General features: G+C 40.8%; 1 protein-coding gene across 1 annotated transcript in view; it reads left to right on the top strand.

The window, feature by feature from the left end:
• The window catches only part of CUNH3orf70 (chromosome unknown C3orf70 homolog), an 87213-nt gene extending 63214 nt beyond the window's left edge, over window positions 1-23999 (top strand). The window contains exon 2 of the mRNA XM_034999748.1: window positions 19076-23999. Coding sequence (XP_034855639.1) covers window positions 19076-19632 — 557 coding nt within the window. The 3' untranslated portion in view covers window positions 19633-23999. The remainder of the gene's footprint in view (window positions 1-19075) is intronic.
• The last annotated feature ends 505 nt before the right edge of the window (window positions 24000-24504 follow it).

The following is a 24504-nucleotide window of genomic DNA, read 5'->3' as shown; positions in this document are numbered from 1 at the left end:
TGTGTAAACATAACTTTTATAGGCACTGGGAAACTAAAAAATCCATTTGACTCACTTTATTTCACCATTCATGTTACTGCAGTGATCTGGAACTGAACCCACAATCTCTCCAAGGTATGCCTGTAGTTAAGTGGGTAGTTAAGTAGAGATGCTATTTAGTTGTAAATAATAAATTTGTTACTTCTTATTCCTTAACTCTTTGGATTTTCCCAGTGGTACTGGCTTTAAAATTGGGTAGCTTAACCACAGGTCCAAGAGAAATGAATGGTAATTATTATAACTGATTAAAGAAAAAACATATTTTCTTTCATTATATCAAGAAATAAAAATTCTCGTATATAATTATTAATAATTTGGTTTGCAATTACATCTCATTGATATTTAGAATGTGTTTCATTGTTGTAATTGATTAATAAAAAAGTTCTAGAATGCCATATTGGTTTATATAAATTTGAAAATGAGGTTTTTGAATATGTATAGACATGTTCTCTACAAAAATAACCTTTAACAAAGATGCATTTTTAAAAGTTTAGTCAGCTGAGTTCCTACTGAGCTCCTGTGCTGAGCAGATACTTCACATGCTTCAAGATCTTATTTTTCTTAGATCAGGTTGACTGGTTAACATCCTTTTCTTGTGAATTTCTCAACTTTTCATCCCCAGATCAATAGATAAATGTGACAGATGTCTTAGACCTTTTCCCTTAGCTTTAGTCTGTCAGGAATATCTGTGCATTGAATTAATGGCTGCTAATAACTTATTTGGGATCTGTAGAACTACACAGCTGTATGCTAGTGGAATGGTAGAAAACTGCACCAGGGTTATCATGTTCTAGGTCTCCGCTTTTGCTGCCTCCCTTAGGGAATTTCTTTGTTCTCAAATTTTTTCTAACTGCAGCTTTAGAAATCTGCTGCCCAGTTCATGGAGTGGGTAACTCAGACCATACGCTAGTGATTTTTGTAGAGAAAGGTAGGCGGCTAAGATGGTCACATAAAATGCCCATAAGGTCAAGGTTTGTTATAAAGAAATCAAAGATAATGACTATTATTATTATTATTATTATTATCATCATCATCATCATCATCATCCTCATCATCCATCTTCAGGTAAAAAAGGGTAGTACTCATACAGCTTTTCTCGCCTTGTAATGATCCATAATCAGCCATTTTCCCATTAATTCCTCTTTCCCTCCATCAGTCTTCTCAGTGTTTTCTTGCACTGCAAAGTACAGACACTTAATACATACTGGTTGAGTCTCTCTGTGCTCTGTCAGCTGCCATCTTTTTCTTTCTTGGACATACGGTTTTCATGTTTCATCTCACCGTCAGTGACCGACCCATCTTTGGGAGAAGACTCCCTCAGCTCTCCCTTTTCTAACCAATTTACTGTGTTAAGACCAGCCCTATAGAGCAGCTCTGAGTGGATAGTAGGACTTTCAGATTAAGTGGAAAGAGGTAGACATATTGCTCCTGCATATGAAACCCTTGTTTGGCCACCAAAAAGGAAATGGAAGCCTGAGAGTTCTCATTCTCTGCCTTTTTTATTTTAACTGTGGGTTGTTTTAGCCAGACTTACCTATTACAATGTTTCTGAACTCTCTGGCCCTGCGAAGGGGCTCTTTCCCCACTGGAATCGTCTGTGTCTACGAAATCAAGGAATTCCATTGTGCCAGGTTACTCAGCAGAGTGGCTCCTATCGTGTCTAGTCTTCTAAGGCAAGAGAAGGGTGTTGCTCTCTTTCCAGATTATCTGGGTGGTGAGACCGCTCTTGGTCATAGGAGAACCCTCTGCTCCAGTCAGGCTGGTCACCCCACTACCCTCTCCAGTAACCCACACTTCTTCCACCTCTGGATTTTTGCACAAGGCATACCACTTTCTTTTGTCCAAGTCCTAACTCCTCTTCAGTTTACATCCTATATTTTCCAAGCCCTTCCAGCCCTCACTTTTCTCTGAGCTCCTACACTGTATATAGTACGTACCTCACAACTTAATACTTATCTTTCCTCTTGTGCTGTTTTTGGATGTGTGTGAGACCCACTTGGATTATGGGGGGGGGGTGTTTTACACTTCTGTTTCCCTCTTGCTGTTCACTGGTAGGTATTTGTTAAAATACACAGGAGTTTGTTGCTTCTATCTATCCCTTAAACCAGAGGAGTTGGCTTCAGGTAGAACTAAACATGGTTTTAAAAAGTACAGAGTCTTCATTATATCTCTGTTCAGACTGGTTGCTCTGTAAAATGATAAATGTGGCAAACAGCTTCTCTGTTCTTGGTTTATGGCACTTCCAGAAATGCTGTATTTAGGGCAGTTCTCACTGTAACACCTGCCCATACCTCAGGCTGTCAAAAGTGTGGCTCAGAGCCGTGGGAATTGTAGAAGTCTGTTGGTAAAGGGCTCCTGCCCAGTCCTGGTGGCTGGGTGGTAAGTTCTACTTCCTCCAGTCCTTTCTTCCCCTATTTGACTTAAGTCCAGGTCTGAGTGGGAAGCTGGGAGAGGGGTGGTGGCTGAATTGTTGAAGTCTGTTGAGTGTTTCAGATTAGCTTTGTCTGTGCCCATACTGTGAGAGGAGCAGATAGAAGCAAGTAGAAAGGCAAAGCTGGTCATGTTACTCTTGCCTTAAAACTGTGTAGCGTCTTTATACTCTGTAAGATAAAATCCCCAGTCTTTAACATGGCCTCTAGGGCCCTGCATGGTCTGGCCTCCATGACCCTCATCTCTTACCATTCTCTGTCTTGCTCGTCATGCTCCAACCACTCTGGCCCTTCCCTCCTTTGCCCGGTAACTCCCACTCAGTCCTGAGGTGACATGTACCACATACGGTCATTTTCTTAAGGATATCTTGCCTGACACCACCCCCACTCTCCCCTTGTCCAAATCACACATCCTACATGTAATTTCTAATCACCGATTTTGCTTTTTCTATCACCTTATGCCTGTCGCTTTTTATGGTTTGTAATTACATATCTTTTGGGGTGATTATTTGTTCAAATATATATCCCTTCCATAAGGGCAGGGATGTGGTCTGTCTTCTGGCTATTTTAACCCCATGTCCCTAATTTAAGGCCAGGCACACAAGTGAAGCTCAATAAATGTTAGTTTGAAGAGGAGTGAAAGCAGATATAAAAGTGGATTGTAGGGTTTGGGGGCTAGGTGATGAAGGTAGTAGGGTTGCAGAAAGCTGTGGTCAGAGAGAAGTGTACAGGTTAAGCTAAATCAGGAAACTGGGTGCATTCGGGGCATTCTAGAGACTGAGGACTAGGGGTGGTCATGGCCTTGGCAGGGCTGGGTGCACGTGGCAATCTCTAGAGCCAGGAGAGTGGCTTGGAGACTGGTAGGCAGCCCCTGCCTTCTGTAAGTAACACCAGTAATAGAATGTTTACAGTGTGCCAGACACTGAGGCAAAGCATTTTAAAGGTAGATATTACTAACCACTTTTACAATGAGGAAATGGGAAACATGGGATGTTTACGATCTCATAAAGGTCAGGCAGCTAGTAAGTCCCAGAGTCCGCGGGATTCATATCCAGATGCATTTGATTCCCCAGTCCTTGCCCTTAAGCCCCAGGATCTGCCATCTTCCTAGAGTGACTTCCTGTGTTCCTTCCTTTACCAAGCCATGTGACTTTAGATCAGAATATCATATGTGAAAATCCATGATAGCCTCCTCTGAATACTTATCTCTTCTCTCTTCGGTCTAGTTGTACATCTTTTTTTTTTTTTTTTAGTGTTCCATGATTCATTGTTTGCTTATAACACCCAGTGCTCCATGCAGTACATGCCCTCCATTATTAATACCCATCACCAGGCTAACCCATCCCCCCACCCCCCTCCCCTCTAAAACCCTCAGTTTGTTTCTCAGAGTCCATAGTCTCTCATGGTTCATCTCCCCCTCCGATTTCCCCCCTTCATTTTTCCCTTCCTACTATCTTCTTTTTAGTTGTACATCTTTACCAGACTGAATTCTTTAAAATCCTTCTCTTGTTGTTGTTACGTGCCTCCTCGGTGATCTTCAGTGCTTCACCAGTCACTGAAACACGAACTCTGGCCTTGCAGTCTGAGCCCCATCTGCCCTCCATCTTCCTCACGGACTTTAGTCGCCTTTGCTGTCTTGATCAGCCCTCTGAACCTCCAGTGCCTGCCTGACACTTCCAGCTCTGAAACTGGTCTGGAGCTGTTCTGTGTGCTCCTCCCCGGTTCATATCTTTTACTAGTCGTGTGAAATCCTTCAGTGAAGCCTGGAATCCTATTCTGCTGCTTGGTGAACGCCCTTGTATATATTCTTGTAGTTTTATTCAGTTCTTGACTTAATTGTACTTTCTTTTGTTCTACCCCTAATTTGACTGGAAGCTCCTTGAAGCATGACTGCATGTTATATTTCTGTTTCCCTGTAGCATCTGATTTAATAGTATAAACATGGTAGATAGTCAATAAATGTTTGTTAAATGAGTAAATAATCCATGCTTCTGATACCCTGTCTCACTAGGGTTTTGCTTTACATTAATATGTTCCACTGCACTAAAGATTATCCGGTTTGAAAAATGAAGAAACTACAATCTTGCATAAAGTACTGATTGGGGACTTTAACATATTGGGCAGTATATAAACTTTAACGTTCTCCTAGATTGAAGTGGCATATTGACTGCCAATGGGGCAGGGTGCCAGATAAGGCCACAAAAAATATTGGTTATAGTAAAAGATATATTTTATATATAAACATATAATATATATAAACGTATATATTTATGTAGTAAATATGTTCTTTTGTTTTTAATTTGTGATATGCTACTCAGTAAATAATGCACATTGCAGAAATAGCTGAATAAGGATATTTAACATTACTTTCAGTGTAATGAATGCCCTTGGGAATAAAATAAACATTAATTGTGATTCACTATATAAAATCAAAGAACTGAACTGTGGACACAGTTTCCCTTAGGCCACTCTTTTTTTTTTTTCAGTAGATTTACCTTTCTAATTATATTTTGCTTAAGCTAATTTTAAAATTACTTTGCATTCCCTGAGAGCAGAGTACTTCATGTGTCAAGGAGACACATACTTAATAGTCCTAAAACTATCTGTAAAAGCAAAAAGCTCATTTCCCTCCCAAAGGATCTTTTTTAAGAATCAAAATGCACAACTGTTCTAAAAAAATAGTTTATAAAGTACATACAATAGCTTAACAGGGCATATAAATTATTTTTTACATTTATTTGGGTATTCTTTTCCCCTTTCCTTTGTGCTCTAAAGCCAAAAGAAACTCTTTCTAGGAAATATATCTGCTATGTATTTACACTCTGTTTCAAATTGGAATATTAGCTGAAGTTAATGGTAGAGAATGACAGTAGAAGTAATAAGAGCATTATCTAAACCATAGTAATGAAGTAATGAGTACCCTCATAAAGAACACATAGGGCACAAGGCGTGGGTCCTAGAATTGACTTCTACTGTGTTACATGAGCTTGAGAAAGTAATTAAGTCTTCTGTTTCTTCTTCGTTTTTTTTTTTTTTTAACCAAAGAACCAGGATGAGAACATAAGTCTTTTTTAGTGTCTTATCGAGGCATTGTTAAAAAGTGTGTACTACACATTATTGCTAAACACCAAAGGGGAAGAACAATCAGGATAGCTAAGAACTCAGGCTCCAAAAGAATAATGGAAGTTACTTATCTAGTGGGTTTTTTTTTTTTTTAAAGATTTTATTTATTCATTTGAGACACAGAGATACAGAGAGAGAGAGAGCGAGCATGAGCAGTGGGAGAGGCAGAGGGAGAGGGAGAAGCAGAGGGAGAGGGAGAAGCAGACTCCCGGCTGAGCCAGGAGCCTGATGTGGGGCTCGATCCCAGGACCCCCGGATCATGACCTGAGCCGAAAGCAGACGCTTAACCATCTGAGCCACCCAGGCGCCCCTTTATCTAGTGGTTTTGATCAGCCTTTAGTTGAGAAACAGCTGAAAGTGTTGAACCAGGTTCCCTAAAAAGAAACAAGATGTATGAAATTTCTTTCTCTTTTTTTTTAAGATTTTATTTATTTAAATTTTATTTTATTATGTTATGTTAGTCACCATACAATACATCATTAGTTTTTGATGTAGTGTTCCATGATTCATTGTTTGCATATAACACCCAGTGCCCTCTTTAATACCCATCACCAGGCTAACCCACCCCCCACCCCCTCCTCTCTAGAACCCTCAGTTTGTTTCTCAGTCGATAGTCTCTCATGGTTTGTCTCCCCCTCCGATTTCCCCTTCTTCATTTTTCCCTTCATACTATCTTTTTTTTTTTAACATATAATGTATTATTTGTTTCAGAGGTACAGATCTGTGATTCATCAGTCTTACACAATTCACAGCGCTCACCATAGCACATACCCTCCCCAATGTCTATCACCAAGCCACCCCATCCCTCCCATCCCCCATCACTCCAGCAACCCTGAGTTTGTTTACTGAGATTAAGAATTCCTCATATCAGTGAGGTCATATGATACACGTCTTTCTCTGATTGACTTATTTCGCTTAGCATAATACCCTCTAGTTCCGTCCACGTCATTGCAAATGGCAAGATTTCGGGTTTTTTTGATGGCTGCATAATATTCCATTGTATATATATACCACATCTTCTTTATCCATTCATCTGTTGGTGGACATCTTGGCTGTTTCCATAGTTTGGCTATTGTGGACATTGCTGCTATACATTGGTGTGCATGTACCCCTTCGGATCACTACATTTCTGTCTTTGGGGTAAATACCCAGTAGTGCAATTGCTGGGTCGTACAGTAGCTCTATTTTCAACTTTTTGAGGAACCTCCATACTGTTTTCCAGAGTGGCTGCACCAGCTTGCATTCCTACCAACAGTGTAGGAGGGTTCCCCTTTCTCCGCATCCTTGCCAACATCTGTCGTTTTCTGACTTGTTAATTTTAGCCATTCTGACTGGTGTGAGGTGGTATCTCATTGAGGTTTTGCTTTGGATTTCCCTGATGCCGAGCGATGTTGAGCACTTTTTCATGTGTCTGTTGGCCATTTGGATGTCTTCTTTGCCCATTTCTTGATTGGATTATTTGTTCTTTGGGTGTTGAGTTTGATAAGTTCTTTATAGATTTTGGATACTAGCCCTTTATCTGATATGTCATTTGCAAATATCTTCTCCCATTCTGTCAGTTGTCTTTTGGTTTTGTTGACTGTTTCCTTTGCTGTGCAAAAGCTTTTTATCTTGATGAAGTCCCAATAGTTCATTTTTGCCCTTGCTTCCCTTGCCTTTGGTGATGTTTCTAGGAAGAAGTTGCGGCTGAGGTCAAAGAGGTTGCTGCCTGTGTTCTCCTCTAGGATTTTGATGGACTCCTGTCTCACATTTAGGTCTTTCAACCATTTTGAGTCTATTTTTGTGTGTGGTGTAAGGAAATGGTCCAGTTTCATTCTTTTGCATGTGGCTGTCCAGTTTTCCCAACACCATTTGTTGAAGAGACTCTTTTTTCCATTGGACATTCTTTCCTGCTTTGTCGAAGATTAGTTGACCATAGAGTTGAGGGTCCATTTCTGGGCTCTCTATTCTGTTCCATTGATCCATGTGTCTGTTTTTGTGCCAGTACCATACTGTCTTGATGATGACAGCTTTGTAATAGAGCTTGAAGTCTGGAATTGTGATTTCACCAGCTTTGCTTTTCTTTGTCAACATTCCTCTGGCTATTTGGGGTCTTTTCTGGTTCCATACAAATTTTAGGATTTTTGTTCCATTTCTTTGAAAAAAGTTGATGGTATTTTGATAGGGATTGCTTTAAATGTGTAGATTGCTCTAGGTAGCATTGACATCTTCACAATATTTGTTCTTCCAATCCATGAACATGGAACGTTTTTCCATTTCTTTGTGTCTTCCTCAGTTTCTTTCATGAGTATTTTATAGTTTCTGAGTACAGATTCTTTGCCTCTTTGGTTAGATTTATTCCTAGGTATCTTATGTTTTGGGTGCAATTGTAAATGGGATCGACTCCTTAATTTCTCTTTCTTCTGTCTTGTTGGTGTATATAAATGCAACTGATTTCTGTGTATTGATTTTATATCCTGCCACTTTACTGAATTCCTGTATGAGTTCTGGCAGTTTTGGGGTGGAGTCTTTTGGGTTTTCCACATAAAGTATCATATCATCTGCAGAGTGAGAGCTTGACTTCTTCTCTGCCAATTCGGATGCCTTTTATTTCTTTTTGTTGTCTGATTGCTGTGGCTAGGACTTCTAGTACTATGTTGAATAGCAGTGGTGAGAGTGGACATCCCTGCCATGTTCCTGACCTTAGGGGGAAAGCTCTCAGTTTTTCCCCGTTGAGTTTTTCATAGATGGCTTTTATGATATTGAGGTATGTACCCTCTATCCCTACACTCTGAAGAGTTTTAATCAAGAAAGGATGCTGTATTTTGTCAAATGTTTTTTCTGCACCTATTGAGAGGATCATATGGTTCTTTTTCTTTCTTTTATTAATGTATTGTATCACATTAATTGATTTGCGGATGTTGAACCAACCTTGCAGCCCGGGAATAAATCCCACTTGGTCGTAGTGAATAATCCTTTTAATGTACTGTTGTATCCTATTGGCTAGTATTTTGGTGAGAATTTTTGCATCCATGTTCATCAGGGTTATTGGTCTGTAGTTCTCCTTTTTGATGGGGTCTTTGTCTGGTTTTGGGATCAGGTAATGCTGGCCTCATAAAATGAGTTTGGAAATTTTCCTTCCATTTCTATTTTTTGGAATAGTTTCAGAAGAATGGGAATTAATTCTTCTTTAAATGTTCGGTAGAGGGGCGCCTGGGTGGCTCAGTTGGTTAAGCGACTGCCTTCGGCTCAGGTCATGATCCTGGAGTCCCAGGATCGAGTCCCGCATCGGGCTCCCTGCTCGGCAGGGAGTCTGCTTCTCCCTCTGACCCTCCCCCTCTCATGTGCTCTCTCTCTCATTCTCTCTGTCAAATAAATAAATAAAATAAAATAAAATAATTAAAAAAAAAAAGTTCGGTAGAATTCCCCTGGGAAGCCATCTAGCCATGGGCTCTTGTTTGTTGGGAGATATTTGATTACTGCTTCAATTTCCTTAGTGGTTATAGGTCTGTTCAGATTCTCTATTTCTTCCTGGTTCAGTTTTGGTAGTTCATACATCTCTAGGAATGCATCCATTTCTTCCAGATTATCTAATTTGCTGGCATATAGTTGCTCATAATGTGTTCTTATAATTGTTTGTATTTCTTTGTTGTTGGTTGTGATCTCTCCTCTTTCATTCATGATTTTATTTATTTGGGTCATTTATCTTTTCTTTTTGATAAGTCTGGCCAGGGGTTTACCAATGTTATCAATTCTTTCAAAGAACCAGCTCCTAGTTTTGTTGATCTGTTCTACTGTTCTTTTGGTTTCTATTTCATCGATTTCTGCTCTGATCTTTACTATTTCTCTTCTCCTGCTGGGTTTAGGCTTTATTTGCTGTTCTTTCTCCAGCTCCTTTAGGTATAGGGTTAGGTTGTGTATTTGAGACCTTTCTTGTTTCTTGAGAAAGGCTTGTATTGCTATATACTTTCCTTTAGGACTGCCTTTGCTGCATCCCAAAGATTTTGAACAGTTGTGTTTTCTTTTTTTTTTTAATATAGATTTTATTTATTTATTTGAGAGAGAGAGAATGAGAGAGAACACATGAGAGGGGGGAGGGTCAGAGGGAGAAGCAGACTACCTGCCAAGCAGGGAGCCCGATGCGGGACTCGATCCAGGGACTCCAGGATCATGACCTGAGCCGAAGGCAGTCGCTTAACCAACTGAGCCACCCAGGCGCCCGAACAGTTGTGTTTTCATTTTCATTTGTTTCCATGAATTTTTTAAATTCTTCTTTAATTTCCTGGTTGACCCATTCATTCTTTAGTAGGATGCTCTTTAGCCTCCACATATTTGAGTTCTTTCTGACTTTCCTCTTGTGATTGAGTTCTAGTTTCAAAGCATTGTGGTCTGAAAATATGCAGGGAATGATCCCAATCTTTTGGTGCCAGTTGAGACCTGATTTGTGACCTAGGATGTGATCTATTCTGGAGAATGTTTCATGGGCACTAGAGAAGAATGTGTATTCTGTTGCTTTGGGATGGAATGTTCTGAATATATCTGTGAAGGCCATTTGGTCCAGCGTGTCATTTAAAGTCTTTATTTCCTTTTTGATCTTTTGCTTAGATGATCTGTCCATTTCAGTGAGGGGGGTATTAATACCCCTACTATTATTGTATTGTTGTCAGTGTGTTTCTTTGCTTTTGTTATTAATTGGCTTATATAATTGGCTGCTCCTATGTTAGGGGCATAGATATTTACAATTGTTAGCTCTTCTTGTTGGATAGACCCTTTAAGAATGATATAGTGTCCTTCCTCATCTCTTATTATAGTCTTTGGTTTAAAATCTAATTTGTCTGATATAAGGATTGCTACTCCAGCTTTCTTTGAGTGTCCATTAGCATAGTAAATGGTTTTCCACCCCCTCGCTTTCAATCTGGAGGTGTCTTTAGGTCTAAAATGAGTCTCTTGCTGACAGCATATCAATGGGTCTTGTTTTTTTATCTAATCTGATACCCTGTGTCTTTTGATTGGGTCACTTAGCCCATTTACATTCAGGGTAACTATTGAAAGATATGAATTTAGTGCCATTGTATTGCCTGTAAGGTGACTGTTACTGTATATTGTCTCTATTCCTTTCTGGTCTGTGTTGCTTTTAGGCTCTCTCTTTGCTTAGAGGACCCCTTTCAATATTTCTTGTAGGGCTGGTTTCATGTTTGCAAATTCCGTTAGTTTTTGTTTGTCCTGGAAGCTTTTTATCTCTCCTTCTATTTTCAGTGACAGCCTAGGTGGATATAGTTTTCTTGGCTGCATATTTTTCTCGTTTAGTGCTCTGAATATATCATGCCGGCCCTTTCTGGCCTGCCAGGTCTCTGTGGATCGGTCTGTTGCCAATCTAATGTTTCTACCATTGTAGGTTACAGACCTCTTGTTCCGAGCTGCTTTCAGGATTTTCTCTTTGTCTCTGAGACTTGTAAGTTTTACTATTAGATGTCGGGGTGTTGAGCTATTTTTATTGATTTTGATGGGGGTTCTCTGTGCCTCCTGGATTTTGATGCCTGTTCCTTTCCCTAAATTAGGGAAGTTCTCTGCTATAATTTGCTCCAATATACCTACTGCCCCTCTCTCTCTTCTTCTTCTGGGATCCCAATTATTCTAATATTGTTTTGTCTTATGGTATCACTTATCTCTCCGAATTCTGTCCTTGTGATCCAGTAGTTGTTTATCTCTCTTTTTCTCAGCTTCTTTATTCTCCATCATTTGGTCTTCTATATCACTAATTCTCTCTTCTGCCTCATTTATCCTAGCAGTTAGAACCTCCATTTTTGGTTGCACTCAATAGCCTTTTTGATTTCGACTCGGTTAGATTTTCGTTCTTTTATTTCTCAGAAAGGGTTTCTCTGGTATCTTCCATGCTTTTTTCAAGCCCAGCTAGTATCTTTATCATCATCATTCCAAACTCTAGTTCCAACATCTTACTAATGTCCGTATTGATTAGGTCCCTGGCAGTCGGTACTGCCTCTTGTTCTTTTTTTTTGAGGTGAGTTTTTCTGCCTTGTCATTTTGTCCAGAGGAGAATAGATGAATGAGAGAACCAAATGCTAACAGGGTAACAACAACTCCAGAAAAATATACACTAAACAAATTAGAAGAGACCTGAAACCAGGGGAAAAGAAAGGGAAAGAAAGAAAAAAGAAAAAAAAAAGAATATGATCAGGCTGGTGAACCGATCAGTGCCACACACTAGATTTTGGGCATATTTTGGTCTGTTAGAAGAAACTGCCTCCCAAAATTTTAAAGAAAGAAAAATTTGTATATGTACAAAAATAAGGATAAATATGATGAAGGGATGGAATATGACTGTAAAGATGAAAATTGTAAAAGATTTTATAAAAGGAATTGATAAGTTGGTTGAAAAAAGAAGAGAAATTAAAATTTAAAAAGGGAGAGAATGTGATCAGGCGGAAGACTAGAACAAAGCCATACACTAGAGATTTAGGGTATATTTTCGTCTTTTAGAAGAAACTGTATCCCAAAATTTTAAAGAGAGAACAATATATATATACCAAAAATAATGTTAACTACAATGAAGGGATAGAATATAACTCTAAAAGTGAAAAAAAAGATTTTTAGAAAAGGGATTGATAAGATGTTGGTTGAAAAAGGGAAAAAGAAAAATAAAAAAAAAAAAAAGGAAAATTAAAAAAATTAACTTTGAAAGACTAAAGAATCAGGGGGGAAAAAGCCATGGGATTCTATGTGCAGTATTCCCCTAGCGCTGGAGTTCTGCCGTTCTCATTGATCCGTAAACTTGGTCTTGGCTGGCTGTTCTTGCTGATCTTCTGGGGGAGGGGCCTGTTGCCGTGGTTCGCAAATGTCTTTGCCGAAGGCGGAATTGCCCCGCCCTTGCCGGTCCAGGCTAAGTAATCTGCTCGGGTTTGCTCTCGGGAGCTTTTGTTCCCTGCAAGCTTTCCGTACAGCTTCAGGGGCGAGAGTGAAAATGGCGGCCTCCCAATCTCTGCCCCAGAGGAGCCGAGAACTTGGGGACCCGCTCTTCAGTGAGCCCCCAGAGAAAAGCAGTCAGTCACTCCCGTCTCCCCGGTCTCCGGCCGCACTCCGTGCTCACCCGGCCTATGACCGAGCGTTTCTATCTCTGGCACCTGACTTGGTGTGGAGTCTCCAAACCCAGCAGATCCCTGTGGTGCGCTCCTGCGCCACTCCTCCCAGGGGAGGAAGGGGAGTCTCCCCGGATCTGCCACTTGTTGGGTCCCTGCTGGAGGAACAGTGGCCCGATTGTGCCGTGGATCATGGTTTATGGCAACCCCAAGCTGAGAGCCTGCGCCTCGGCTCCATCTCTGCAGCTGGCTTCCCCACTCCGATACCTGGGAGCTCTGCCGCACTCAGGCACCCCCGGTCTCTCTGTGACCCCGAGGGTCCTGAGACCACACTGTCTCAGCGAGGGTTCCACCCCCCACTTAGCCACTGGAGCGATGTCCCTCAGTGGAGCCGACTTCTAAAATTTCCGATTTTGTGCTCCGCTGCTCTATCATTTGCCGGTAACCGGCTGAAGGAGGCTCCCTGCCCCCCACCGCCCGTCGTCTATCTTTGCAAATATCACCTCAGATTCACTTCTCCGAATGTCCTACCTTCCAGAAATGGTCGCTTTCTGTTCAGAGAGTTGCTGCTATTCTTTTCTTCGATCTCCTGTTGAGTTTGTAGGTGTTCAGAATGGTTTGATCCCTATCTAGCTGAATTCCTGGGACCATACGAAATTTAGGTCTCCTACTCCTCTGCCATCTTGATCCTCCCCCCAAGATTTTATTTATTTAACAGAGAGAGAGAGAGTACAAGCAGGGGGAGCAGCAGAGGAAGAGGGAGAAAGAAGCAGGCTCCCCACTGAGCAAGGAGCTGGGGCTTGATCCCAGGACCCCAAGATCATGACCTGATCCGAAGGCAGATGCTTAACCAACTGAGCCACTCCAGGCGCCCCTGAAATTTATTTTTCACTTATGGATCACAGTTGGTTTTTGTGATCTTAGTGTTGTGTAGTCAGTTTCATTATTGAGAAAATGGTTTCAGCGCCCTTGAAAAAGATTCCAGATAAATTGATAGGTTTGTGACGTTTATTTTTATTTTTTATATAATTTTTTAATGGGAATTAAGTACTGTAATGAAGTTTAATATTCGCTTTCCTATGGATGAATTTAGTGAGTGAATGAGTCATTAGCAAGCTAAGGCTGCCTCCCGGGACTATTTTGACAACAAGCTTAAGAATGTGTTTAGGGGGCACCTGGGTGGCTTGGTTGGTTAAGCATGATTTCAGGGTCCTGGGATCAGCCCCTGTTGGCCTCCCTGCTCAGCAGGGACTCTGCTTCTCCCTCTCCCTCTGCTGCTCCCCCTGCTTTTGCTCTCTGGCTCTCTCTCTGTCAAATAAATAAAATTTAAAAAAAGAAAAGAAAAGAAAGAATGTGTTTAAGTTCTTAAGAAAAGGAACTCTAGGGCTCCTTGGAGAAATGGCTGATTCCTGGACTGGGGCAGGGAATTACAAGATAAGCCAGTAACCTCTTATAGTACCAGAAAGCAAGGAAGGCTCCAAAAAAGGATGGGGGCATGTTGAGAGGACACAGGTACTAACTTGAAGGAGCTCCCAGAGTTAAATATGGGACATTTGAACAGCAAAGTAAATAATGATAGTAATGGATTACAATCCATAGAACAAAATAAATTGTGAATCATGCTTAATTTAAATAATTGAAAAAATAACTAAAGGAGAAGGAACAGCTCTTGCTTACATAGAATTCTAATTAATATAGAAGTAATGATGGAAATAGGAAATAACTGTTGGACAAACACCATAGTAGTGATTATTGCAGACCAGACCCACCTGTGCATGCTAAAGTTAGTAGGTCAAAGTATGGTGACAAATGGGATATTTGCATAGTCTCAAAGTTATCTCTTCACAAGGTACTTAAGATATAAAGGAAAAACACTAACTTTATTGAGAAACCTAGACACATTAAACAAGTGTGCAAAGTTATCATCATCTGTAACAGCAGCATGTTACCTCCTGATAAAATGCATTGAAAAGTGCAACATCACTTCTATGGGGATTTTTTCCCCATTGTTTTAAATTATATTTTTTATTTTGAAAAAAATGATAGATTTTCCATGTAGTTTTATGAAAAATACAGAGATTCCATGTATTCTTTACCTTCTTCCCCCTAGTAACAAGTACAGTTGCAAAATTGTAGTTCATTATCATAACCAAGATATTGATAGTGATGTAGTCATATTACAGACATTTCCATCGCTATAAGGATTCCTGGCATTGCCCTTATATAGCCTCACTCCTTTTTTTTTTTTTTAAAGATTTATTTACCCCAGAGAGAGAGAGAGCATGCAAGAGCATATGAGCAGGAAGAGGGGAAAGGGAGAGAAAGAATCCCAAGCAGACTCCCTGCTGATTGGGGAGCCCAGTGTGGGGTTGATTTCACCACCCCAAGATCATGACCTTATGACTCCAAGATCATGACCTGAGCTGAAATCAAGAGTTGGAAGCCCAACTGACTGAGCCACCCAGGCACCCTGGCCTCACTCCTTTTAAAAATTGGGCTGCTTGTTTTCTGTTATTGAGTTGTAAGAATTCTTTATATATTCTGAATCATATGGAGTTTCCCTTCCAGTTTGTTAATATAGTGAATTACACAGGTTTTTTTAGTATTAAAAATTGTAGTAAAATACATATAAAATTTACCATCATAATGATTTTAAAGTGTATAGTTCAGTGGTATCAATTACATTCATATTGTTGTACAACCATCACCACTATCCATCTCCAGAACTGTCTTTATCCTGCAAAACTGAAACTCTATACCCATTAAATAGCTCCCTGTTCTCTCTTATCTACTGGCCCCAGGCAATCACTATTCTGTTTTCTTCCTATATGAATTTGATTAATCTAAGTGGCTCATATAAGTGATATCATACAGTAATGTCTTCAAGGTTCATCCATGTTGTAGCATGGATTTCCTTACTCTTTAAGGCTGGATAATATTCTTTGTATATTCCACATCTTGTTTTTCCATTGATCTGTCGACAGGCGGTTGGGTTGCTTTCACCTTTTGGCTAATGTGAGTAACGCTGCTATGAACATGGTTTTGCAGCTACTCTCTTTTAAGACCTTGCTTTCATTTCTTTTGGGTATATACCCAGAAGTGGAATTGCTGGATTATATCTAGATTTTTCTTTTACTCTCTCTACTTTCTATTCTGCAAGCCCTGTGTCTCTCTGAATATCTTTTCATTTTAGAGATTTAAGTTTTAAAAGTTCTCATCTGTTTATTTTTTAAATAACAGAGTAAAGCCTTAATTAAAAAAGACTGTTCAGAGAACAGAGTATAGTGGTTATTGAATTTCCGGGCTAAGTGGCCAGGAACCCCCTTTTGTTTCAGTCCTTGCTATTGCAGTATGTTAGTTTGTTTTATTCCCTTAGTAAGTACAATATAGCAGACATCATTGAATTTCTCTGGTAATTCACAATCTTGTGATGCTGCAGGGTTATCATTACAAATATACACTCACAGTACAATATGCGACAGGGCAGAAGTTATTGGGGAATGGAACGACGTACAAACCCTTCTGGACTCTTTACAAAACTAAATCCTTGATACAAGTTTGTTTTCTCCTGTTAAGTATGTGCTATAAGAAAATCAAACAGTATAATGTTAAAATTAATTGATGTTTGAAAGATGTTTACTAAACTTAGTTTCTCATCTGGCTGTTTTTACTATTTTTTTCTTCTGTGCCTTCCTCTTTGCATCTGTATCCCCATATCACCAGATAATGGGCTGTCACCCTAGCTCGGAGTAAGCACACTTAATAGGTGTAACTTGTAGAAGCAGATGGAATCTGGAGTGCAGTATTCTGCACATCTTTGTCTCCCAGCTACATTTCTCTTTCTTTTACTACACTTCAAGGAAGAAAAACAGAGCTTTGGAGAAGACAGGACTAGAGAAAGAAAGAGGTAGAAGAGCTGAGATGAAGAGAAAGAGCAACAAATTTTTGAAGAAGCACAAAGGAGGAAAAGAAAGAGGAGGGTAGGGCTGGCAGGGGTCGGGGGGAGGTGGCGGGGAGCAGGGGGAAGGACAGGGTGGTTACAGAAGTCCCAAAGTCAGGCTTCATGGAGTCCCTCCTTTGGACTAAATAAAGTCCTGAACCCTGTGAGTCTGAGGAAGAATTTCTAGGAACTTCTACAGTGTGACAACTGGATAACTAAACCAGAGGTCACTTGAGCCAGAATGAACTTAATCAGCATCCTACAACAGGCATTTCTTGAGTGCCTGTCATGCACAGCCTCCTGAACTCAGTAACCACCAGTCCCCCAGCCAAGAATAGAAAAGACCAACCTCCATTCCGGGTGTTTTATTCACCACTCTGAACATAAGGGGAGCAGTCCCCCAAGTTCTGTGAATAGTCCCTTCTCTGTCCTTGCCGGACACATCTTTCTCTGGTCTTGGGGCTGGAGGATTGGAGGGGAGGCTTGAAGTTCTGCCTTCTTTGCCCCTTCAGCTGATAATGCCCGTGATGCTTGGATGTGGAGGTCCTACTGTACTAAACTATTTAGTAGTCTTATTGATTTGAACTTTTCTTGACAAGTAGTAATACTGTACTGGCTTTATAGATAACAAAGAAATAAAGATACCTGGCATATTTGAAACATAGTTCCCTAGGCAGGTGTGATGGGTTCTTCTCACTTGTATTTTTATCAGGGTTTGCATGATATATATATATGTGGCCAGGCTTCAAAGCAGACCTAGGAACCCAAAGGCTTAACAGTTTTAAGTGTACCTTTCCCATGTGTTACTCCAGAATGAAGATGAATATATTTTTCGCATAATTTAGTTACAATGAAATTATAACAACTAAGTGTACATTTTTGTACAGTCGTCAGGAAACAGAAATAAAAAATATAGGCAGGCTAATTGAGCCTGAGATTACTGATGTTGCACTGTTTGTGGCCTAGTTTGCTGCTCACATTTCTGATCTGAAATTGCTATTCTCCTGTGGCCTAAATAAGTTGTTAAAAAGTCTAAGGTAGTTTTCCTTACAAATGTGATTTCTGTCCTAAAATTGCCAGTCTGACCAAGAAATAAACAGGAGCAGGTGCTATGCCCCGCTGAGCGAATTGCTTGCAAAGAGATGCTCATGAGGCTATCAGGGATCGGTAGTTCTGAGCCGGGGCGGTTCTGACCCCTAGGACTCTATGATAATGTCTGGCGACGGCTTTGAGTGTCATCCCTGAGGTGGAGGTGCTCCCGGCTTCTAATGGGTATAGGCCAGGGGCGCTGCTAAACATCCTACGGTGCACAAGACACCCCTGTACAACAAAGAATGATCTGGTCTAAAATGGCAATAGTGCTAAGGTTAAAACGTGCTGTCATAAATATGCAGAAGATACAGTATGGACTGATAATCAACTATATTAGTAAAAACCCAAGATGGTGTCTACAATTGTGACTGTCTCAGTTTTTCAGGGTTTTTTTTTTTAACTTTCAGATTTCTATTTTGAAATCATTTTAGCTGTACAGACTCTATCTCTGTTTCCTTAGCACTTGATACATGAGAGACTTTGCAAAATGTTGAGTGAAGTGAAAGAGAACAAAGAAAGAGACACATTAGGGACAGATCTATTTAGGTTTCACTTCTACGGTGAGCTATGTGAAACACTGCTCAGAGCAGAAAGTTTGTAGATAAGCTTGGTTTCCTGGAAACACCCAGTAGGTCACCCCCTACACCGCCCGTACCCATGCTTCCGCTTAGCTTGGGTTGCTTAGTGCCAGTGGAATTGGTGGCAGGGAGAACTTCAACTAATTGGGCCATGAATGAGCTTGGGTCTTGAAAGAGATCATTTCACACCTTATTACCTTACCCTAACCCTTGCTGGTGGGTAGGACAACCCTACAGGCCATTACCTATTAAATCTGTGTGTATATATGTATTCTGATGAAAACGTGGAAACCTAAAATGTGGAAGTCTTCTGTAATCCTGATAATGAATTGGTATATAGTTCTCCTGTTTTTAAATGTATATGTTAACACATATATTAATATATAATTCTTAAAGATAGAATGGAATTAGAATTTTATAGTCTACTATTTTACAGCGTGTTTTTACCGTACTATATCGTGGGCATTCGGTATTATAGTGTGAGGGGTAAAACATTTAAAATTGTCTGTAAAGTAAGGATTTTAGTATTTACCCACTTCAGAGGTATTAGAAAAGACATAAATATAAATTAAAATTTGTTGAATGTTAAGTTTCTTAGATGAAAATACCATGATGTTATTATGCACCATGCTGTATTTTTCATTGATTATAACAGTGTTGAATGATTATATTACCAGTTTCTTTTGACATTGAAATATTTTTAAAAACATCTGAGTCCTCGGAAAGAAACCATTATGGCTACGTTAATGTAGTTTGTGTCATACTCTTAGATTTCAACCACCTTTTTGGTGTTCCCCACAGGCAAATACGTGTATCAGCCCATGACCCCCGTGGAGCAGCTTCCGAGCACTGAGATTCCTGCGAAGCCTCGGGAACCCACAAACACCATTCAGATCTCAGTGTCACTCACTGAACACTTTTTGAAATTTGCATCTGTCTTCCAGCCGCCCCTCCCCCCTGATTCACCAAGGTACTGTATGATCTCAGACCTCTTCATCGACAACTATCAGGTTAAATGCATTAATGGGAAGATGTGTTATGTGCAGAAGCAGCCAGCGCCGCATTCCCACAAAGGGAGCCCCGAGGAGGTCTCTGCACACGATGCCTTAATTTCAAGAGAGAGCAATACACCAAAAATAGATCACTGCTCTTCTCCCTCAAGTTCTGAGGACTCCGGGATCAATGCAATCGGGGCTCACTATGTGGAATCGTGTGATGAGGACACGGAGGAAGGAGCAGAACTGAGTTCCGAGGAAGATTACAGTCCCGAGAGCAGCTGGGAGCCGGATGAGTGCACCCTTCTCTCCCCTTCACAGTCTGATCTGGAAGTGATTGAGACAATAGAAACCACCGTGTGAGAGTCCAGGCAGGAAGCCACGCCTCTGATCCATGCTGAGCCTTTGTACTTTTGTCTGATGGATCCTTTTTCCAATGCAGTTGGTATTTTCTACCCCTCTCTAACAACTGTAACAGTTCAGTGGTCTGCTGATTAGCATCACTCTTACATTAGTCTTATAACTAAGACATTCTTTTTCTTATAAATGGTTTTCTTTTGTATCTTGACTTATTTTCTATGTAGCATCTGGTGTCATGAATTGTGACCCAGCCTTAATTTCACTGGGAACTTTGGAAGCAATGAAGTGATGATCACAGAGTATCGTGGATCAGGTTGAAGAGCTACCCAGAGTGAAGGAGGCAGTGAAGGAGCGGGTTCTTCACACACACACACACACACACAGACACGCACACACACACACACACACACACCCCTCTTGGCATTCCTTCTGATGTGCCGACAGGCACCCCTACCCTGTTAGCTCAAATGGGAATCAGCTCATGAAGGGGGAACAAAGGGTGTACTGGTAGATGCCATTCTGTCCCTTTTCCTTTCTCCCCACCACCTGCTGGGCCTGGGCCAGTGTTGCCTTGGCTTACTTCTGGAGGTTCCTGGAGACCCCCGCTCAACCCCTAGTTATGGCCAGTGTCCGCATTCTGTGCATGACCGGGGGTGGAGCCAGAGCTGATACCTTCAGTTTCATGTTCTGTCGGGCTTTAGCTGAGTGCCTACGCTCTGCAGGGTGCATCGGGGGGACGCAGACTGAAGAAGACCTGACTCCTGATGGGAAGGGGCCTGCAGTCTGATAGAAGACTGTGCCAAGGCATGCAGAATGCTCTGGGAACCCAGGGGAAGGGGAGACCTTGCAGCTGGGGAACATGTTGCAGCATTTGAGCTGGCCTCTTGGGTGGATTCCTCAGTGTTTCCCTGTTTTTCTTAATTGTTCTTCAAATCTGGGGAAAACTTTTAGGAAGTTATATAGGTATTATATTTAGGAGGCAGCCACATCTGACGTCTTAAGAAAAAAAAATCAGTAATAGTTTTAGTTAGCATGGAAATGCTAAAGACAGCAGTCCTTTAGGGATTAGGAATGAATCTAATAGGTTTGATTAATTCTGCTTCATTTGGTTGTATGAAGCATTAGAATGGTTTAGGTGAGAAATGGATTAGAATTCAGTATGATGCATGGATTTTTTTATGCAAATGCAAAAGCAGTTGAAATAGTTTGCTGCTAAGTCGGGAGAAAATCTTTTGTGTGATATTCATTCACTTTACTACAGTAATAGTCATAGTCTGTTGTACATGTTCTCTTTTCTCACACACACAAAATAATGAATAATTCTTATTTAGCTCTCTTCAGAATTCTCCTAATTTCCATTTATACAAGGTGTTCTTGTATGAGTTGCTTATCTGCCATTTCTCCAGATCTGCTTTCTGTAAGGCATAGTTAAGAATCCAGGAAGTTTAAAATATGGCCCTAATGAAACCAGAACTATCAGAGGTGGAGAGAGAGAAATATGTCTCGTATCCTAACCATGAGTGTGCTCTTACGGCATTATCTCGTGCTCCGTCCACGTTTTGGCACATCTCTTCTATGTCACATGAGTTGGTATTTTAAGAAATAAGAAGAGGCCCGTTGTGTTCTTCCCTGAAGCCTCCATTTGGCATCCTTCACAAATCACTGTAGGCAGAGTCTGCTTTCTTAGTTGTATGTGTAGTTCACGTGATTGGCTAGAACACTTCGTTAGCCTTAGGTGCCCAGAACATCCCTAGGGATTAGAAAGCTGCGTACGCGTATTCCTTTGAAAACAGTGTTAGTTAAAACTTCCTATGCTGGATGAGAATGCAGCATACAGTTCGCACTTACTGAAATGTACAGACTCAACAAGTCACACCAGGAAGGGGGTGAGAGGAGCTGCAGGAACAGCAGGGTATAGGAGAGGGCAGGTGGAGGGGTGGGGGCCACAGAGAGCGGCTTCCCCGGCCCAGATGGCTTAGGGACAGACCTCGGATGAGCCTGCCCACGGTTCTCAGTGCCTCCCATGCTGGGGTCACCAGCTGGAGGAGGGCATAAAGGCCCAGGCCTGGGAGCCAAGTGGTGCAGCCAGCCACTGTGTGCACCTGCCTTTGAGTGAGCTCACTGAAGCCCCTGGGTGGGCATATGGAGGGTCTTCTTTCTCTACACCCCTCCTATCGGTTCTCAACTCTGGGCCCGCATTCCCATTCATTAAACTGATTGGAGTCAACCACCAGGTCTCTAAAGCCATGGAAATACGTGGTCACAGGGCCACGTTTCTGAAGCTGGTTTCAGGGTTGGGGCCTTTATTGGTAATATCTATGACTTTTGCCTAGGTTCCTGTTTTTTAAACTCCTGAACTGCCATTCAGATTACCCATGATTTTAACGGAATTTTTGGATTTAATAATGGTTGATAATCACTTTAAATATTTGCACAATCTCTTTATAATTAAAAACTCACTAAGCTTCACTTGCTACTGTTTTATAGAATTGGAGATATTCCATTGGATTCTAAATATCAGATGCTCCTGGATCTCAAAATAGCCTTTTCTACACAAGCACAAGCAAGAATTTCTTTGTCCTAGCACTGTTAATAATTCTCTGAAATCATATATAATTGAACCAGAATTGTTTCTTTATGCTTGCATTCCAAAAACAACTGATAAGGATATAAAAATGTGTATTTACAACTTAAATTCTAGGCCTACCTGTTACATATTATATAAAAGAATTTCTCTGTAAACCTGATATTATATTGCTCATTTGTATAAGTATATTTATAGGCACTTTAGAAAATGTTTAGACTGTAATGTGTATTATAGACCTCAAACACAGTCATGTTAAGTAGTCTTTTGGTTAATACTTATTCATTGACAGGTATGAAAACTTTATAGTGTGAACCTGGTAGTTTGCTCACTTGGAGCAAAGGGTTGGGCTGTGTGGATGGAGAAACTGCTTTTGGGGTCCTTGATGGAAACCTAGCTCCATTCCCACTTCTGGCAAGTTGGTGTAAAAGCTAGTAGGTGGACAGTGCCAACTCAGTGCTGTATGGAACATAGCTTTCTTACCGAACCAGCATTGATTTTAGGATTTTCATGGTTTGAATATGCTCATAACTTTTCTGAGAAAGGACAAGCCAATTAAAATGCTTTTGTGGTCATAATTCTTTGGCACATTAACAAATAAGGCTTTACTGTCAAATCTAGGTATTTTTTTTACCTTGTAGTTTTTAAGATTTGAAGTAAGAATTTGAGAAAACGCTGGAGAAAAAACAATTGCTTTCCTGGAAAAGGAAAATGTGTACTTCAAGGTAATACAATACAAAACCAAACCAAATGAAAGCACCCAAACCAAAACAAAGCTGCGAAGTGGTTGTCCTGAGGTACCATTCAGATTTGGTCTAGGACTGGATCCTGTTTTAGGGCTGGTGGTTTAATTTTTTAACCTTAACCTCCACTTCCTGGCCTCTTTGAAACCGTTCTTTGGGACTAATCATAACAAACTCCTTTTATACAAATTTCTCTATCTGGGCAACAGGACACCACCTATTTTAGAAAGCTGTCAAAATACCCAGGCATGTTCGGCCGTATAAATACTACTGGGCAAGGGGAAACAAGCACAAGTTAAACTGATATTTATACGTCAGCTCTTGATTTTTCCATCTTGTTTGCCAAGTTGTATTGACATGTTTTGGCTTTTCGTGTGAGGGAAACATTTTCACAGTTTTCTCTCCTACTCCCCTCCCCACGGGAGGTGGGAGCCAGAATTGAAGAGGCCAGTTGCATTCTAGGCTTTTCTGTGAACAGTGTGGGATTGTCTCTCTTCCTGTTGAGGAGGAGAGGGGAAGGAAATGAGAGTTGGACTCACCATCTCAGTGCTGTGAATTCCAGGGTTGTCTGTATTTCTCACCTCCAAACGTAAGGGCACTTCTCAAAATTAATTTTGAAATTCTTTACCTTTTAAAAATGTTATGTCTCTGCTCCCTTTCATTACTCTGGGGAATGGAGAGTTGACTGTACTGCGTGCGGAAGGGCCGGGTATTGAGTGCTTGGAGTTCTTCTGTTGGGACTGAAGGGGTGCTCTTTTACTAGTGTGAAGAAGTCTGAAGGCACATGGTCACCAGGGGCTTGAATATTGAGCTTCTGCATCATTGTGTCCGTATACACTTTCGAAGGCTATTCATACCTTGCAGTAGTCACTTACTGTGCTAGTTTTTGCACCTGTCTATTTTAAAGTTTTAAGCACAATGTTGACCCCTCTGTAACTTCCTAAAATTATATTGTTTTCCTACAGACAGCTCAACTTTCCTTTATGTATAATACTTTAGGAAAATACTTACTTGTAAAATAAATGTAATTTTTTCTTTTGTAACAGCTCAAATCTGATATTTTGGAGTTTGGCATATTCTCTCCCCTCCCTTTCTTCTTTGGAGAGGTTCTGTCTGGTTTAAATAACGCATCGTGAACAAAACAAAAACAGAAACCCGCATTTGTGAAATGTGTAACATGTATATTGAGTGCTTACTTTGTGCCAGGAAATAACACAGTTTACATCATCATCACACTTGACTGTACAAAAACTATGAAGCGCAGCTGAGTATTACTCAAAATGGTAACACACTCACAGTCAACTGCTCACAACTCCCAGAACACTTTGTAACAAGGACTTTTTCGTTGGCTACACCAGGTTTATACTAATAAAACTTACCCCCCCCCCCCCCGTCTTTATTTCACACCAAGCCACAGCTTTGTATTTGGTTTACACATGCTGTGTGAGACACTTCCAACCATAGGTCCCGGGGGTGCAGTCACTTGTCACCAAGGCCCAGGGTCCAGACCTCACGTGGCAAACCCAGAGGCTCAATTCGCTAATTCAC

The sequence above is a fragment of the Mirounga leonina genome, unplaced genomic scaffold (genome assembly GCF_011800145.1).
Source record: "Mirounga leonina isolate KUSES-001 unplaced genomic scaffold, KU_Mleo_1.0 Mir_115, whole genome shotgun sequence".
In the NCBI taxonomy this organism is placed as follows: Eukaryota; Metazoa; Chordata; class Mammalia; order Carnivora; family Phocidae; genus Mirounga; species Mirounga leonina.
The sequence above is the reverse complement of the archived record's forward strand: the minus strand, read 5'-3'. Positions and strand labels throughout refer to the sequence as shown.